Raw genomic sequence first — 17,826 nt, forward strand, 5'->3', positions numbered from 1 at the left:
AATCAATTATAACTGACTATAATAAGACTAATTTTCAGATGTAAAAAATGATGATATAAAATTGTTTTATGAAAACTATTTTTATTGTTCACATTATACAGTAAACAGTCTTATTCTTTATTCAGTGTATTTAAAAAAATAATTATCAATCATAATCAAAATAATACCAAAGTAGTAGCAAATGAATCATCTTCCTAGAGAATCAAGGTCACAGATTTACACCTCTACAGACAACCAAGCTTCTGAATCAGAAAATATGAATAACTTTGTTGTCATGGCCTCTGTAAGAAACCGATTGGTCTAGCCATACAATTGTGTGCAAAACTTTGAACGCCTCTAGTCAAATTACTGTTGATTTTCTAAAATGAAAGTATCACATCCTATGGAGAAAAAGCTTTAAAATATTGCAGGATCTTATTATAAGTGATTAACTTCATTTACAAGAGCGCACTAGCAAACAGACCAGTAGCACACAAATGTGCAACTGACAAAATTAGTCAAATACAACTTATAAAATGGCATTTTCCTGCAAATTGTGTGCAAAATTTTTCTTTATTTGCTGAGTTTACCATGGAAAATCTAAAATGTTCCATAACTTTTGCACAGGCCACATTTTATGTTTTTCCCCCCAATATGTTAAATGTTCAGCAAATAAACAGTAGCTGTGCATAAAACTGTGCACAAGTGTGTTCTCTGTAGAAGATGTGTTTAAAAACAAGTTATTTGACTAGGGGCACCCAAACCTTTCCACATGGCTGTATGTGTGAAGGTGGTATCTGTGTTATATTGTAGTGGCTCTCAATCAAAAGGCCAGGCAGTGATAAATATGTGCTGAGCAGTTTAGCCCCTATACTCAGCTCCACAGTCCCCTATGAGGCTCATCAAATCCCTGGATCGCTTCAGAACTCCTTCAATCTCGCTCAAGTCCTGTGGGCTGAGCTCGACCCTAAAGCTCTGTAAGGTGTCATGGATATGCTCTGCCCCTGGCACACCCAACCTGCAGCCCACAATGACCCCGCCCACCGCCGGCTGGTCCAGGATGTAGCGTGTGGCCACACTAGCAATGGAGCAGCTGTGGTGCTTGGCTATAGAGGACAAAACATTGAGGAGCTCCTGGAAAAGATTCCATCCGCCCCAGGTGTCCACCATGTTCTTGTACTTGCTCAGAGATGCTGTGTAGAGCTCAGCTTTACCCTTAGGCTCAGCACTGGTCAGATAGCGCTCTGAGAGGAGACCACCACCTGGTGGGTGAGAGAGAAAGAGTAAGAGAGATTATGTCAGATAGGACTATTAGGTATATGCCATTATGCATTCTGGGCTTTATAATAAATACACCTTGTTATGGCTGATACCAAACCGTACTTGCATTTTGAAAGAAGGTCACACTATAAAACTGCAGTGAGTGTAAAACAGGTTAACCAGAGAAATCTTAAGTATCTATTTTGTGAAGCAGGTGCCAACCCAATGCTTTTGGCATCTCATTAAAATCAGTGGGAAAGAACTGACATAAATATGAAAGAATGATTTTTGCATGTAAATGAGAATGGTATTCTCTCCGATGTTCAGGGGTGCTGACAATTAAAGCCACACATTTACTTATAAATAATAGATGAAGTGTTTATTCTAAACCTTTTGTATGTTGTGTTATTGTGCCCTCTTCTGGCCAACGGCTAAGTGACACCCACATATGTGGAACTGATAAAATTAGCCAAATATAAACTCAGAGTTAGCATCCCAGCACAGCCATAAAGGCTTCAGCAATTCATTTCTGCATAATTTAGTTAATGAGATGTAAAGTTTGATGTAAAATGGTTAATTGTAGAGAAACTTACTGACTGATTTCTATACAGTGGTGGTGATGGAAACCAGGAGGTGTGAGGTCTGCAATGCAAATCTACCTATTTTATTTACTATCCAAAATGACCAGTGAATCTACACGCCGTATGAGTTTTTATATGTGATAGTGATAGTGGTAAAATAGTGGCAAATCTGAAATCTGAATCTGTTTTTTGGACTGTTTTGCCTTACAAAACCCTTCAGGTACCTTTCTGCCATGAATATATTAAAAAATAGGTTGTAGACCAAAACTACCGTGAAACAAATTCTTAGTCACCAGGCAACGTTTTCATAAGCATTAACGGCTTTATGTGAGGTAGCTTTGAGCTTCAGATGTCCGGTTCCAATCACCACTGCTGTGTACAATTCTGACTAGGTGCGTTTCTCTAGAATAGCATATTTCACGTCAAACCACTCTGGACAACTGAATTATACAAAAAGATTGAAAAATGAGTCCCCTTTAAGTTCATCAGTTCACCAGTGTGCCTTACAGACCCTTCACCCTGCTTCACTGCGACTTACCCAGGGTGCCGTAGGTGAGTAGTTTGATGTCATGCTTTAGACAAAACTCTTCCATACGTGCTGCAGGCCGACGGTCAATCAGCGAGTACTGCACTTGGTTGCTGGATATACGGATCCCTTTGTCCACAATCTCCTCCAAGTGCTGGGTGTCAAAATTAGTCAAGGACAGCTCTCCTGCATACAGTCCACATCGATCCACACCATCGACACAAATCACAAATCACAAATCAAAATTAACTGTACATGAACAAAAAAGAAAAAAACATGATCTCTATCAAACAGGTGGTTTCAGATGGAAAAGGCCATTAAACAATAAGAACCATGAGAGGAAGTGTCAATAACGCCTGACCTATGTCATTTGATGTTCCCAAAACTTGGAATATTAAACGAAATAAAAAAAAAATAATAACAATATCTTAAGCAGCAATTATTAATATGACATGAACTTCTGAACAGTAGCATAACAACACTAGTAGAAGGCTTTCCAGCAAATCAGATGTATAATAACATGTTTGTCATGTTAAAATAATTACTATTTATTTTGTTTATTGTCACAAGCGTAAGGTTTGTTTGTTTGTGTGGGACACATACGTATGGTGCCCTCCCGCTGCATGTCGGACAGATGACCCAGAGCCTCCAGATATCGTTTATCATTGTAGTCCCAATAGTGGAACTGAAGACAGTCCAGTGTGTCTACCTGCATTCTCCTGAGTGACCGCTCAACAGCATTTTCCACTACCTGTTTACACAAACACATGGACATATCCGACTCTCGTATCAGTTAGGTAAAGTTAGGTATCAAGGTAGGTAAAATGAAAATGTTTAAATATGAAAACCTGCACTCAGTGGTGTGCAATCAGAAATATCAGTCTAGAGCTGCACAACCTGGACAATCTTATTGTGATCTTTTTGGTATATATATATTGTCTATACTGGTGTTGGTGTCATGCTGTGGTATTGATAGTCCATTTCATAAAACAGTAGCATCTCTGTTGCCAAGCAGTTTGTTTTTAAAATTCTATTTTTGGTACTTTACACATGGTATCCAGGACCTAACAGTTAAATAAAATATACCTCATTTGTTGCTTGCTTTTGAAAGCATGTTCTATGTAATGTTGGTGTCAGTTTAAGAGAAGAAAACAATCCAGAAGCATAACGAATCAGTATCCAATAAACATAAGTTTAACTTCAATTTTTAATAGAAACTATTCTCAAACACCATATATTTTGAAAATATTATGATACTGAATTTTATCAATCCCACCCAGCATATATAATCTAAACACTACAATTGGAATATGCCTATATATGAGATATATGAAACCATTCATTTGAGTTCAATGCCAGCCTGCATTATTTTGTCCATAGTTAGTTATATTTGTCAAAATTCCAGGAATGCCTTGAAGAATTGATTATCGTCTAAAGAAATATTGAGATTTGTTGTGAGTCTTTGTTTAAATATTTATTATATTTCTATATAATATTATATAGTCAAGTTTTTCTAAATTTGTTCTTAAGAAAGGTCCTAAGAAAAAAGGTCTCTGTCAGATTCATGAAAATATAACCCATAAGTGAGTTTTAAGAACAAATTTCTTCATAAGAACGGTTGGTGAATGAGGCCCGATTATCAACAAACAATATACTGTGCAGACCTCAGTTACAACTGGTGGAGCATCAACTGATAAATTGCAAGTAAAAATTACTACAATGTACCAGATATAAATTGGCCTATTTGACCTTTTCAGATATTTTAAAGAAGTCTCTTACCTTTCTGTTCATCGGTCCTGGTCGTGGCACCCATTTTGTAAGACCCTGCACTGATGGGGTTCCACCTTCTCTGGATTTAAGCTAAAGAAGAAAGTCAATATGCATCTAAACTACAAGCAATATGTGAGCAGTTCGACATTCATTTTGTAAAAGGCAGATCAATACAATTTGTCTAATATCAACCCAACACAATAAACATTGAGACTGGTAAAGGCAGAAGTGAGGGCTACTCTCTGTGGGAAGTGAGGAACTCACCAATCGATTCTATTAGCCTGTCAAAACACATCAGCCTAAAAAAGCGTGAAAAAACCCTCGAGCGGTCTGTTCACTAGTGAATCCCAAAACACCAATGGCTGATGGGAGAGACCAAGCAATGACTCATAGCTGATCTATCAATCATTTCTGTATATCTGCTGATTTGCTAGTGATAACAAATTAATATAATGCTAAAAAATAACTGTGGATGAACATTACAATCACTTAACATTAAGGCAATATCATTTATGTAAACAGAAAATAACACAGGCCCTAGAATAGACCCTTGTGGGACATTTTTGGTTACTTGCAGATGTAACTTTGGCACATTAAGATAAGTCAAATAAATGTTTATGGAACCATTTACATGCAGAGGTATTAAAACCAACTGATGATAGTCTGTTTAGCAGCAGGGAATGATCATCTGTGTGGAGCCAGCCATGTTTGGTAAGTTAATGAAATGGGTTGCACAATGATTTCTATTTTCCAAAGAAATACCATTCACAATATGAGAGAAAGCAGACATGGTAGCAACCGTGACACCAGACTGGAATATGCTTAACACACTAGAGAGTTATTTTGGCCACACCAGGTAATTTAGACGTGGTACATTAACAGTGTCAATTATTGTGTCATTATCTTGTTGCAGACAAGTATATAAAATAATTCTAATATGTCAGAGTTGTACAGATTCACAGTCGTCAAATATTTAGTTCGACACTAGAAAGACGTGAATGAAATATTTTAAAATGACTGAATATGTAAACTGTATGTAAACTGATAAATAACACTGTAATTATCAGTTTCTTTATCATTTAACAACTTCTTGTTCACAGAATTCTTAAAACATTTAATAAAACATCTAATAATACATTTTAGTCCATTGTTTGAAATATTTAAACCTCTGCTTAGTTAGTTTGTTGAAAATAAAATGTAGAATTGTAGATTATTGCATCAGGTTCTTATAAGTAGTCAAAATATATAAGAAACTTTGGGTGGTAAAAAGAGGTGGGGGGCAGAGGGTAAGCATATAATGTGGGGAAATACCTAAAGCATTTATTTCTATGTCCATGCCACTCTAAGAAATTTGACTGGCTGGCTTTCCAGCACCGCTTGTTAATGGCTCACAATCATAGGTAGTCTGATATTGGTTCCCTCCTAATTGTGTTTTGGTTCCCTTCTGTCCTAGTCTTCCTTCACTCCCTTTCCCTCAGTGTTCTTACTCATTACAGGTTCCAACTGGAGTCAAATTAAGCTTAATTTAAGACAAGATTTAAAGAAGAAACACGGTACACTGCTTACCTGGCTGTAAAAGTTTCCATATATCTCTTCTGCCGGCCCATAAATGTCTGCCATGTCAAATGATGTCAGTCCAGAACTCATATACAAGTCCATTGCCTGCACTAAGAAAGATGTGACACTGAATTCAATTCCACACATTCAACTCCATAACGATACTTAAAACGTCATGAGAAACCAAGCACTGAAAACATAAAAGACACGATGTATCATCTTAATTGACATCATTACAACTTTATCCCCAACAATTTTACAGCTAATAACCCTTCTTTTCAAAGCAGAGGTGGGTAGTAGCCAATCACTCAAAACGTTGATGGATGTGTACTTTTCCCTGATTTTCAAATGATGATTTAAAAATCAATCAACAAATAAACGAATGATTCAACAATGTTTACATGGCAAAGTGCATATTCTAAATCAGTGGTCACCAACCCTGGTCCTGGAGATCTACTTTCCTGTTTAATCTAGTTCTACCTATGATCTGCCACACCTACTCCAGCTAATTAACCTCTTCAGAAGTCCTTGATTGGTTGGATCAGATGCAATAGCATCAGGTAAGAGGAGGGGAGCATGTCAGATGCAGGTTGGACCTAAACTCTGCAGGAAAGTAGATCTCCAGGAGGAGGTTTGATGAACTGTTCTCTCTTATAGAAAGACTCAGAGTCGGATGGACACCCCATTTATATGGATTTTCAGCCATATGGTATTTTTATATTTTTCTTATTAAGCCATTTTAAAACCAGCCTTCTTTATCTTTTTCCAGTAATAGATTTTAGAGTTTTCCAAAGGCTGTGCATAGTCTGTTATCATTTAGGTAAACTGTTTTCATTCTGATTATGAGACTACTTGTCAAAATAATATGTAGATTATGTGATTTGTAATATAATCTATAGTGGCATTCCTAATTTTCTGGACTGGGAAAAAGCTGCTGGACTGCTTTTCTGTTGCACACACCTCTCACTTTTAAGCTTTAGCATTTTATTTTAGATGAAAAGGATCCCAAAAAGAGAAGAATAGCACCTAACAAACTTCATTTCCTATGCTGATAGAAGTTCCATCACTGTGTAGGGCAATTTGGTTTTACCTCCTTTTTTTCTTTTGTATTGTGCCTCCCAAAACTGACGTTTTTCCTTTAGAAGTCATAAAATCATGAACATGTGCTAGCAGTGCATGTCATTAAATAGCAGTGTTTCATGCAAAAACCTTGCAATTCTCCTTTTAAATAGCCTTTTAATGTGACTAGCATCGCTAGCATAATGCTAATTTCTGCTAGCTCCTAAGGGAGGGAGCAGTTAATGTTCACATTTATGTCAGTTATTCCAAACTCTGGCTCAAACACAGATGTTTGGAATGTGTAACTGGCTTCAGGTAACATAATCTTACATTTATATGTTGAAGTTTTACAGTCACTCCTGTCACTCAAGACCAAAAATTACAGCTTGTCTCTATTTGAGGAGCTTTTTAGCTTGTTAGTTATGTGCTAAGCTGACCAGCCTACTCTGATGAAGGCAGGATGTAGTCCAGTTACTGAGGATATAAAGTGTAGACCATAGACTATACATATGAATTTATACACCGATCAGCCGTAACATTAAAACTATCTCCTCCTTGTTTCTACACCCACTGTCCATTTTATCAGCTCCACTTACCACTTCGTAGTTCTACAATGACAGACTGTAGTCCATCTGTTTCTCTGCATACTTTATTAGCTCCATTTCACCCTGTTCTTCAATGGGCAGGACCTCTACAGAGCAGGTATTATTTGGGTGGTGAATCATTCTCTGCACTGCAGTGACACTGATGTAGTGGTGGTGTGTTAGCGCGTGTTGCGCTGGTACGAGTGGATCAGACACAGCAGTGCTGCTGGAGTTTTTAAACACCTCAGTGTCACTGCTGGACTGAGAATAGTCCACCAACCAAAAATATCCAGGCAACAGCATCCTGTGACCACTGATGAAGGACTAGAGGATGACTGTGCAGAACAGATGAGCTACTGTCTCTCACTTTACATCTGCAAGGTGGACCAACAAGGTAGGAGTGTCTAATAGATTGGACAGTGAGTGGACACAGTGTTTAAAAGCTGCAGCAGCTCTGCTGTGTCTGATCCACTCGTACCAGCACAACACACACTAACACACCACCACTACATCAGTGTTACTGCAGTGCTGAGAATGATTCACCACCTAAATAGTACCTGCTCTGTGAGGGTCCATGGGGGTCCTGACCACTGAAGAACAGGGTAAAAGGAGGCTAACAAAGTATGCAGAGAAACAGATGGACTACAGTCTGTAATTGTAGAACTACAAAGTGCTGCTTTTTGGTAAGCAGAGCTGATAAAATGGACAATGAGCGTAGAAACAAGGAGGTGGTTTTAATGTTATGGCTGATCAGAGTTCAGAGTCTATAGTGTAGACCAATAACAGAAAGTCTGTTAAAAGTGTCTAAACGTCACTATTTTTAAAAAGCTCTTTTGGGAAATCTGTGTCCAGAAATAGTTGTTTCTGGGACACAATTAAAGCAATAGAACAGAGGGAGTAAGTCACCACAAATAACATCACAGCTGTGATTTGGTTGCAGCTCATGTAGAGCTTTGAAAAAGAATCCTTTTTGAGAGGAAATGGAGAGGGTGAAATTAAACTGTAATGAGAAAACTGATGATAATCAGGGGATTTCAACAGAATACAACTGTACTTAAAATCACTGTCATTATTACCATTCATGGCTCATTTATTTTTGTAAATTGTGGTAAGTTTCCTCATGTGGGTAATAAAATCTCTTTGCCCTATAGCAGTTGAATCAATTAGTGAAATCATTACTTAAGATGTTTTATTTTTGCACTGATACCTCTTTACCCCTACTTCAGTCTTATATACCTCTATTTAAAGTGTAATCTGCTGTTCTGCCCATACAAAAATCTGATATACGGCTATATATGGACAAGTATCATAAAAGGCTGGGCATATATTATATATACACAATATATGGATCATACATATATATACATGGTGGAATACATTCCAGTACAGTTACAGTTGTTAGAATGTCATTTGTTTGCTTTAAATTTTTACATTATTTAAAGTGTCAGGGAACAATATTTTCAGTTATTTAATATTCAATGATGTTATTGCATAACATGAAACTACCATACATTAGCAATATATGCCATCTATACATGAATAATGTTTTCTATCATATATCGTTAAATATGTTTTACACATATGTTTGTATATGTTGATGTCTAACTAAAATATGTCCCATATTTCAAAAACGGCCATTTCAAATGTGTTGGCAAAGATGTCACATATAGGCCCATATGTGATGAACAGAAGTTGGATACAAGGGAAATCTATAAATTCCAATATATGTCATATATTTGAAATTCATATAGTGCCATATCGAGAACACAATGCAGACTTGATGAAGCCCAACTCCGCTGGCAGGGTGCATGTCTGTACTGAGGTGACTGGCGAAACTAGGTTATAGCTTACCTGCTTTGACCGGGTCCACTGCACCGTGAGCTCCGGACACTTGCCACATGCCATTTAAAACCCGACACACCTCCAAACCCCCAGTCAGACGGACTTTGGGCACCAGAGACATTTTTCTAGCGGCTCGAGAGGTTCAAATGACTAACCTGAGAAAAAGACATGGTGACCAGATATGATGAATGAATGCGAGTCGAATAACTTCAGTAACTCTTGGAGTGCAAAACACAGCAGTGCTGTTTACGCTGTTCTCAGCTAACACTACACAATCTTAAAATCTTAGCTAAATCAGGCCTGATTCTAGAAACAAAATAATAATAATAACGTATTTACGTACTTACGGTATTATTTACCTTCGTTAACGTCTACCTGCTCGTGCTACTGATGTCGTTTGATAACCGCGTTATTAAACACTTTGCGTAAGCACGTAATGCCACAGATCCGAAAAAGTAAGCAAGATGTACCATTTTCCTGCAAAATGTCTGACCGTCATAGCCTATATTTTGGCCACCTCAATCCTAACACTAAATCTATTTGATTCTGGACAAATTTTAGTTAAAAGCAGTGTTAGAGCTAACAGCAGAAAACGGTAGAGTTACAGGTAACCAACACTACGCCATATGATTTGTAACCCTGGAGTCATTTCATCCTCTCGATTTTCCTGTAACTATCTGTGGCCAATGGTGTGGTCCGCTTATTACGTCAACGGAGCTCGTGTTTTCATTGGCTGATCAAAGTCCCTGCGTTTTTCACCAACCAATCATTGCGCTGTGTAAGGGTACAGAACAGCGCTTCAGGCCCATCTGCTCTTCTTCCAACCCGAACAGTATTAAACAGGTACATGGGCACCAGAGACATTTTTCTAGCGGCTCGAGAGGTTCAAATGACTAACCTGAGAAAAAGACATGGTGACCAGATATGATGAATGAATGCGAGTCGAATAACTTCAGTAACTCTTGGAGTGCAAAACACAGCAGTGCTGTTTACGCTGTTCTCAGCTAACACTACACAATCTTAAAATCTTAGCTAAATCAGGCCTGATTCTAGAAACAAAATAATAATAATAATAACGTATTTACGTACTTACGGTATTATTTACCTTCGTTAACGTCTACCTGCTCGTGCTACTGATGTCGTTTGATAACCGCGTTATTAAACACTTTGCGTAAGCACGTAATGCCACAGATCCGAAAAAGTAAGCAAGATGTACCATTTTCCTGCAAAATGTCTGACCGTCATAGCCTATATTTTGGCCACCTCAATCCTAACACTAAATCTATTTGATTCTGGACAAATTTTAGTTAAAAGCAGTGTTAGAGCTAACAGCAGAAAACGGTAGAGTTACAGGTAACCAACACTACGCCATATGATTTGTAACCCTGGAGTCATTTCATCCTCTCGATTTTCCTGTAACTATCTGTGGCCAATGGTGTGGTCCGCTTATTACGTCAACGGAGCTCGTGTTTTCATTGGCTGATCAAAGTCCCTGCGTTTTTCACCAACCAATCATTGCGCTGTGTAAGGGTACAGAACAGCGCTTCAGGCCCATCTGCTCTTCTTCCAACCCGAACAGTATTAAACAGGTACATGTTGTAGTTTTGTGTTGTCACAACTAACGTTGAACTAGAAAACTGAGACAGTGAGCTGGGTTCAGTTTGTTAACGTTAAAGGTGAATTCTAGCCATTTTTCAAAATTTACGCATACTAAAGTGATTTAGCCGTAAACAGTCAGTGTTGTGGTGCGAAATGCTCCGTTCACAGTGGCGGTGATAGGAACCAGATGTCCGAAGCGTTTAATGGCCTGTAAAAGCTACCCCACAGCTGTTAATTGAAATGGTTACGAGCATGCTGCCTAAAGCCTGAGACTTTACGATTGCTTTATGATACATTTGTGATAAGGTTTTGACCTAAAGTGTACTTTTTAATGCTCATGGCAGGGAGCTACATGCATAGTCCCGAAATAAGTCTTGTTTTAGACTCAGCACAATTTCACCATTATCAACATTACATATGAAACATATGTAGGGTAGCTGGTAATTCTTTGATTGTAAATAAAGAAATGGCTATTTGTATTGCACATATCAAGATCCCGTCTTCCTATCAGCACCAATGTAAAGAAATCGGAGTCAGGTTTTAAACAGTGGACCATTTCAGATCAAAACACTTTGTTTACATCTCAGTGACTGAATTATGCAAAAAAATCAGAAGAATTCACCTTTAAGCGCAAATACAGAAAAGACCCTCAGGACTAGAGACTGTCATGTGGACAGTGGACTCTCGCAAACTACAACAGCAGCCATCATATAAAAAACCTCTACTGTTCAATTAATAACAAAAGTGTCCTACAGCACAATGTTTACAGACTCTAAAGACATCAAGATGTCAGCCTGCTGCAATAATTCATACTTAATGACCATTTTGTACTGATCAATTGTGTTTAAATAAGTTTTGAGAATTGCCAAAGGACATTTTGGATATTAGCTAGACCTTCCTTATCAGTCTCAGAATACTCAGATTTGTTTTTCTGCTTTAAATATGGGTACATGTTTAGTCATGGCATGTGACTCTTGGCATGTGATGGTTTGCTTAAATGACCATCACAAAATGTGGCCTAACTGTTGTTTAGGTTTAAAACTGAATGGGCATTCCAGCCCTGAACTAGCATTTAATATGTTGTGTGTCACAACATTGCATCTTTCTTTAAAAGAATTAATCATTTTGTATCCTTTTTTCATCACTGTTCTGTCACTGCAATACCCAGCATGCATTGTGCAAATACTCAACCATCGGGAATCCCCTCAGATACAGAAATGTAAAGGCTAATAAATACAGACATTATATTACAGTAATATTAGCTATCTGGCTTCCTTCTGCATTAGCGAAGTAGCGAGGGAAAAAAGGCCCATCCTCAAGAATCCCCCCAAAATTCTGTCTACCTTCAAGATACACCATTAGGCCGGAGTGCCCCTTCAAGATCTAAGATCAGAGACATGATCGACGTGAGAAATAATCACAACTGACTGTCAGTTGTCTAACTGGCCTTGGTTGTTGATGGCAAGCAGGTTTTCCTGGAGAGATGGCTCACAAAGGCCTTGCTAACAATGAATGCAATTGAATGCCAGCTTGCTTGCATTGTGGAACAAAAACAACAAGCTTTATTTTTGGCCACACTGGCTAAATCACAGTAGGGATACGTTCCTTTAACAGCAAGTTGCTGCAAGTACATGCCTTGCAGCTGATGTTCTGAAAGTTTTGAAGTCATTCAACAATGTGCAGCTTTAACCTAATGTGTCAGCATGTGAACAGTATGCAGGCGGCAAGATGAATTTCATCTACGTTGAACGGATGAACTGCAACAACACGGACAGGTCATCTCAAACTGCTTTATTACATCTTAAATAACAGTACATTTTAATATAGTTTTCTATCTTGCATCCAGCTTTCTGTTGTACACTGAATTTAAAATTAAATACAAAAGATGGATAAGGATACAGTGGGGGTGTGCAGAGCTCTACAGTTATTTGTATGAAGAGAGAGAGACAGAGAGAAAGAGAGAGCGAGGGAAAAGAAAGGGAATTGATTTAATCTTTACTCTTTTTGTGTTTTTTTTCTTTATTTTGTTGCCAACTCCAGGCCTAACGCACAACGACAGCACTTTTTTTTTGTACAGAATGTCGCAGAGGAATAACAGAATGGAAGAAATGCCACTACCGCTAAGGAAAGAGCGCCTCTCGTTACACGCAGAAAGGGAACAACAGAAAAATTCTGCCATTCAAATGCTGCAAGTTTTTTTTTCTTTTTTTATTAAAGGACAGAAAAAACCTGTTTGTTACAAAATGTCTCTAGCATTCTTTTTCTTTGTATCTGGAATTTTCGTTTTGCTACAGAAAGAATGAAAATTTTGTTCTAGTTATTTGAGAGAGAGTGTGTGCCGTGTTCCTGTGTGTGTTTGTGTGTGTCTGTGTCTGTGTGAGGGTCAGTGTTTTTGAAACTCCAGGGTATGGACAGAACGGGTCGATCAATGTGTTTGCTTCTCGAGTGCATAGCTTTGCAAGTTTAATTGAATTATGTATGCACAGAGTAGCAAAAAAAAGAAAGAAAAAAAAGAATATAAATATTGTGATGATCTATTTAACAGGTTATTTTCTTAAAGAAAAACATCGAAGGACTTAGTTCCATATGCACCTCTTTTTAAGCAATTCTACAGCATGCGATTCTAAGAGTTAACCCACCCATGGCAGACAACCAAAATAAGATTTTTTTTTTAATTTTTAACTTAAAAAGTTTTTTTTTCAATATCATTATTTTCAAACATTGATTTTTACAACATGTCATTCACAGAGTAGTAACTGGTTTTCCAAGCACGGAACGGGCACCTCTGTTGAAACCGGGTAAAAATGAAAATCGAGTCCCCCTGAACCCGTGACCCCCAACCCCGAACCCACCCTCCGGTCAACACCCTCCACACCAAGTTCTAATAGAACACAAAAAAGGAACATGGAGAAGAGAAATAAAACAAAAATAACAATAAACGATGGGATAATCTTCATTTCCTTTCATTACTCTAGATCAGCCAACCGGGGAAAGAAAAGCATGATTAAAATGGACTTTTCAATTCATTTTTAAAAATGAGCATTCATCATCGTTAACAGCATGTGCTTGGTTAGTTGACATTTTTCAACATTATTCTATATATATTCAATGTTTTATTCCTGTGCAAACAAAGATTTGTGACTAGACAAAAACAAACAAAAAGAAAAAAGAAAAACAAACAAAAAAAAAAAGAAACTCATTAGACTAAATATACAGGCCTGGTTGCGGCTAGTGGACCTCTGGTCAAGCTCAAACCGTTCACTTTGTTTCCTCTTTTTTGACATGATAAAGCTGGATTATAATGAGTGATTACTCTCAACATTGTTTTACCTTCCATCTATAAACTTGATTCTAAAATATTTAAAGACTAGGCGATAAAAGACAGCTTCCATTCCTCGTTTCGAAACACTAACCGCCGAACGGCTGAATGTAATTCTTGGGATGAATTGCCCAAAAAAAGCCTTCGAGAGCTAGCTCCTTTAGGAAAAAAATCGCCTCCTTTTAAGTTAGAGATAGATAACATTAGCCTAAATGACAATCGCAATGTGATGAGCGGGTTTTTGGATATTCGTTCAACGCAACGTCAGAAAATGGTCCCGGAAGGAATGCACAATTACTTTTGACCCCCTCCCCCCCACCACATCAAGATGAACCCACTGATTTCCTTGTGATCTGGCTGAGTGAAACAATTGTGCTCTTTTTTATGGGAAGGAGATTAACTTTTGCCCTTTTGTTGTTTCTTCAGATAATGGGGTCAGTTCTGTTGTGTTTGAGAAGATTGGATATGCAATAAAATTGAACATTTCGATGTTGGAATGGTCTTCCAGTCAACTTTGGAGTCCGGATGCCATCTGAAAGGAAAGTAAATGTAAGATGATCATTAAAGGTCTCAAAATAGCTTCAAAATGTTCAATGTGTTCAAACAATATAAAACCAGCCTGGTTACAGAAAAGAGTATGAAGTGACTGAAATATTATAGACTAGTGCTTCCCAGGGTCCCCCAGACAGTCAATATTTTTGCTTCAACTTAACAAGGGATGAAGAAAAACCATTGGCTGTCTGGGGGGCCTGTAGACCAGGTTTGGAAACACTGGTCTAGACCACAGGTTCCAGATAATTAAAAGGAATTCATATTGATATTATTATAAAATATATTATTTATTAGTTGTATATTTGCTGAATTGAACAAGTTCTGGCACATGTAAAATTTTTGCAACATGATCAATTTGGCGTAGTTGCGAAATATCATTTCATAACTGCATTATACTTTCTTTTTTTGGTGTTAACTGTTTTTGGCCTAGTTACACGATACCAGTACTTTCACAGGTTAGTGTTATAACTTTACACCAGCAGATGGCAGCAGGGGTATATATGGTTGTCCTAGTGTCGGCACCAGACTCTACAAAAAGATGGGAGTATTAGAGCATCACTGGGGTGTTTCCATGAATCATGGATTCAGACAAGAGGATGTGGGAGTGGTATGTAAGTAAGGAAGGCGTTATGAAGAAAAGTGGAATTATCAAGCATTTTCAAGACCCAGAAACAGATTACCAGAGCTGGGTAATTAATTTATCAATTAACAACACCTACCTACAAGCAAAAGCCACAATTTATTTCACTGCACTGAGCCTTTAGCTTCATTAGCAATGTTAGCAGTTTTGGGTAAAATAATCACTTCTTTATTGCATTTTTTCCTCAACACAAAGAACTGATCATTTCTGCATCGTCAACAGAGATTAAAAAAAAAAGATCAAAATAGCTGGACGAATTTTTTTAAACAGTAAGTGATCATCGCTGCTGTACAGACTATACATTTGATCCATTCCTGTTTCCATTCAAGTGCATTATGCTATTATCCATGAGTTTCATCTGACGTCATATGAGAGCTGCCCGCCATATTGACGATCTACGCTGGCCAGACTGATTTCTGTCACCAGCCAAGTCATTAGTTGTAGACAAAGTTGTAGTTTTTGAAATCAGTTAAAAGCTGTTAACTAGGGTGTGCATTCTGACAAATTTTAATGTTCACATATCCACAAGAGTTAATAAACAGACATCTGGTTAACCACTGGCAGGAGGCAAAAAAAGGATGAAAGTAACCTATGGCTTACTCTTTTTTGTTTTAAAACAAGAGGAAATGAGAAAAAATTGGTAGTTTTGGTGTTGGATTAGTGACAGAGACTGCTTCTTCAGATTTGAGCTAAAACTACAAGTAAGTGGTACAACACTGGATGCTGATGAGGACTCATCCTTCATATGATGAAACGTAAAGAATAACCAAACAGTGACCGCAGTATTTGAATACTGGCCCTCGAGTACCTGTGCACACCCTTACTGTTAACCCGTTTTGCTGAATATCTGCGATATAAAACATGCTAGCAGCCTGTTGTGCTGTTGGCTGCAGCAGTACAGTGGGGATTAAAGCTGTAATATCCACTGAATGGAAATTTCTCGTTCATCTGAGGTGACTGCTCTACTGCTGTCAAAACTAGACTGTCAGCATCGCAGTCACGGCAAAAAAAAGTCACATAACTTAAACTTATGGATAGACAATGCCTAGCTTATCACAGCACCAAGGAGTCATATCTATGACACAGACAAGCATGCACTTTTACATTCCTTTCATTTTAAGTGTTCTGTGAAGAACGTCACAGTTCTAGCTTTCCGTTTTGACATTCCTACACAGTGACTGAAAAGGTGTCTGTTCCTTTTAAAAGTCAGGATGTAATTAAATGGTAGTAACACATTCACAAACTAGCTTTACATTGTTTTTTTTATTTTTGTGTCAATTCACACTTTAATGCATCTAACTGACCATGTCATGCACACAGTAGGGCTGAAGTGTCCACAGGACAATTTAAATCTGTAAGCAATTTTCTGTACAGAAATATAATTATATTTCCTCATTTAGTAACAATCATTCAGTACACTGTTTGCAGGAGACTTTGTACACTACAGTACGCAGAGTACACAAACTGGAACAATTAGGGAACTCATTACTCTTCAATCATTACTCTGTTACTTGCTGGTCTTGTGTAGCCTTTTTATAGTATGTGTAGGAAGTTTTCTACAGGGTGCACTTTTATTGAGATGAGGCGCAATGAATACTTACGAAACACAGTAAAATTTTTTTAACATCTGGTTTAAATATTGAAGGCCACTTAATTCTGTATGTATGTATTCAATGAAGTGTTTACCTTGTGGCTTTAATTCCAGATCTTAAGGAAACTGTCCCAAGAACCTGTTGCCACTGCCATTCCATCATCAGTAACGCCCAAGCAGCTAACACGGTTATCATGGCCTGCCAGGACACCTGCAAAACACACAACCCTCACATATTAATCAAAGTTAAAAAAAAAAAAAAGTTTAATCAATTTCATTTTTTAATGCTGACGATAGTAATAATTGGCTCAAGTTATCCATCATCTCATCTTGGTCATCTTGCTTTGAGGGATGGGGAAAAAAAGGATGGAAAGAATAGGTTGCTTTTAAAACTGTTAAACCAAATTACTTATTAATACTATATAAATTCTTAAATGGAGACTGTCTGGAAATCAGCTTGTACAGGAATGTGCTGTTAAGCAAAACCTGATTCTAATTTAAATATGTAGTTGGCAGCAGGTCACCTGTTTCCCTTATACTCCCTGTTCCCTCCCCTCTCCCCTTTTTAATGTTTTTTAATCTACCAAGTTATTTTAAGTTCACTGTTAATCACTGAAAAGTGTTTGTGATCAACGTGAACCTATGTATGTATGAATCTTTCTATGATCCTTTACTAAACACCACTAAATGACAAATGACTGGACTAAGCACTGCTGGTAAGTTCAAAATGTTCAGGATGGGTTTTGTGTACCAGAGATTTTAGCCAGGGAAATGACAAAGCATTCGTAAGGCAAGAGTACTCTTAGGTCAAAAACCATGCAGCAGTAAAGATCAGACCTTTACTGCTGCATGGTTCCTAAGTGGAATCCAAGTTCATTTCTGGTCATCAGTGGTTATCTGCGCTCATGCTGACTGATGGTGTGCGTGTGCTGATCCAGAACATTGTTTTTACAGTAGGATACTATGT

The 17,826-nt window shown here is 37.7% G+C and overlaps 2 protein-coding genes and 1 long non-coding RNA gene across 7 annotated transcripts in view; 1 reads left to right on the plus strand and 2 right to left on the minus strand.

Annotated features, from left to right (window-relative positions):
* Positions 1–64: 64 nt before the first annotated feature.
* On the minus strand, positions 65–10,530 carry LOC118813390 (dihydrodiol dehydrogenase 3-like). Of its 4 annotated transcripts, none has more exons than XM_036578705.1 (7): positions 10,252–10,530; positions 9,168–9,313; positions 5,683–5,783; positions 4,126–4,206; positions 2,950–3,097; positions 2,359–2,532; positions 65–1,241 (listed from the first exon to the last, which is right to left on the minus strand). In XM_036578705.1, exons 2-7 carry the CDS (start codon positions 9,277–9,279, stop codon positions 841–843), a joined length of 1,017 nt encoding a protein of 338 aa, XP_036434598.1. In that variant the 5' UTR covers positions 9,280–9,313; positions 10,252–10,530; the 3' UTR covers positions 65–840. The 4 variants fall into 4 exon arrangements, with proteins under 4 accessions (XP_036434598.1, XP_036434596.1, XP_036434597.1 ...); XM_036578703.1 differs by lacking the exon at positions 10,252–10,530 and adding an exon at positions 9,502–9,758; XM_036578704.1 differs by lacking the exon at positions 10,252–10,530 and adding an exon at positions 9,518–9,756.
* Positions 10,531–14,411: 3,881 nt separating this feature from the next.
* gnb1a (guanine nucleotide binding protein (G protein), beta polypeptide 1a) overlaps positions 14,412–17,826 on the minus strand; it is a 34,367-nt gene continuing 30,952 nt past the window's right edge. For both annotated transcript variants that reach the window (XM_036578701.1, XM_036578700.1), the window contains exons 10-11: positions 16,955–17,070; positions 14,412–14,608 (exon numbers count right to left, since the gene is read on the minus strand). In XM_036578701.1, coding sequence (XP_036434594.1) covers positions 16,964–17,070 — 107 coding nt within the window. In that variant the 3' untranslated portion in view covers positions 14,412–14,608; positions 16,955–16,963. The remainder of the gene's footprint in view (positions 14,609–16,954; positions 17,071–17,826) is intronic.
* LOC118813391 lies at positions 14,510–17,150 on the plus strand. Its single transcript, XR_005007636.1, has 2 exons — positions 14,510–14,625; positions 16,974–17,150. It is a non-coding gene; the product is annotated as an uncharacterized LOC118813391 (long non-coding RNA).

This window comes from Colossoma macropomum, unplaced genomic scaffold (assembly GCF_904425465.1).
Source record: "Colossoma macropomum unplaced genomic scaffold, Colossoma_macropomum, whole genome shotgun sequence".
In the NCBI taxonomy this organism is placed as follows: domain Eukaryota; kingdom Metazoa; phylum Chordata; class Actinopteri; order Characiformes; family Serrasalmidae; genus Colossoma; species Colossoma macropomum.

Excerpts from the sequence above, each read along its gene's own strand:
- LOC118813390 (XM_036578705.1), bottom strand. The coding sequence starts at position 9,279 with ATGTCTCTGGTGCCCAAAGTCCGTCTGACTGGGGGTTTGGAGGTGTGT. Across the intron at positions 3,098-4,125 it reads CAGGACCGATGAACAGAAAG|GTAGTGGAAAATGCTGTTGA; the intron begins GTAAGAGACTTC and ends TTGTGTAAACAG. Across the intron at positions 1,242-2,358 it reads ACTCACCTACGGCACCCTGG|GTGGTGGTCTCCTCTCAGAG; the intron begins GTAAGTCGCAGT and ends CTCACCCACCAG.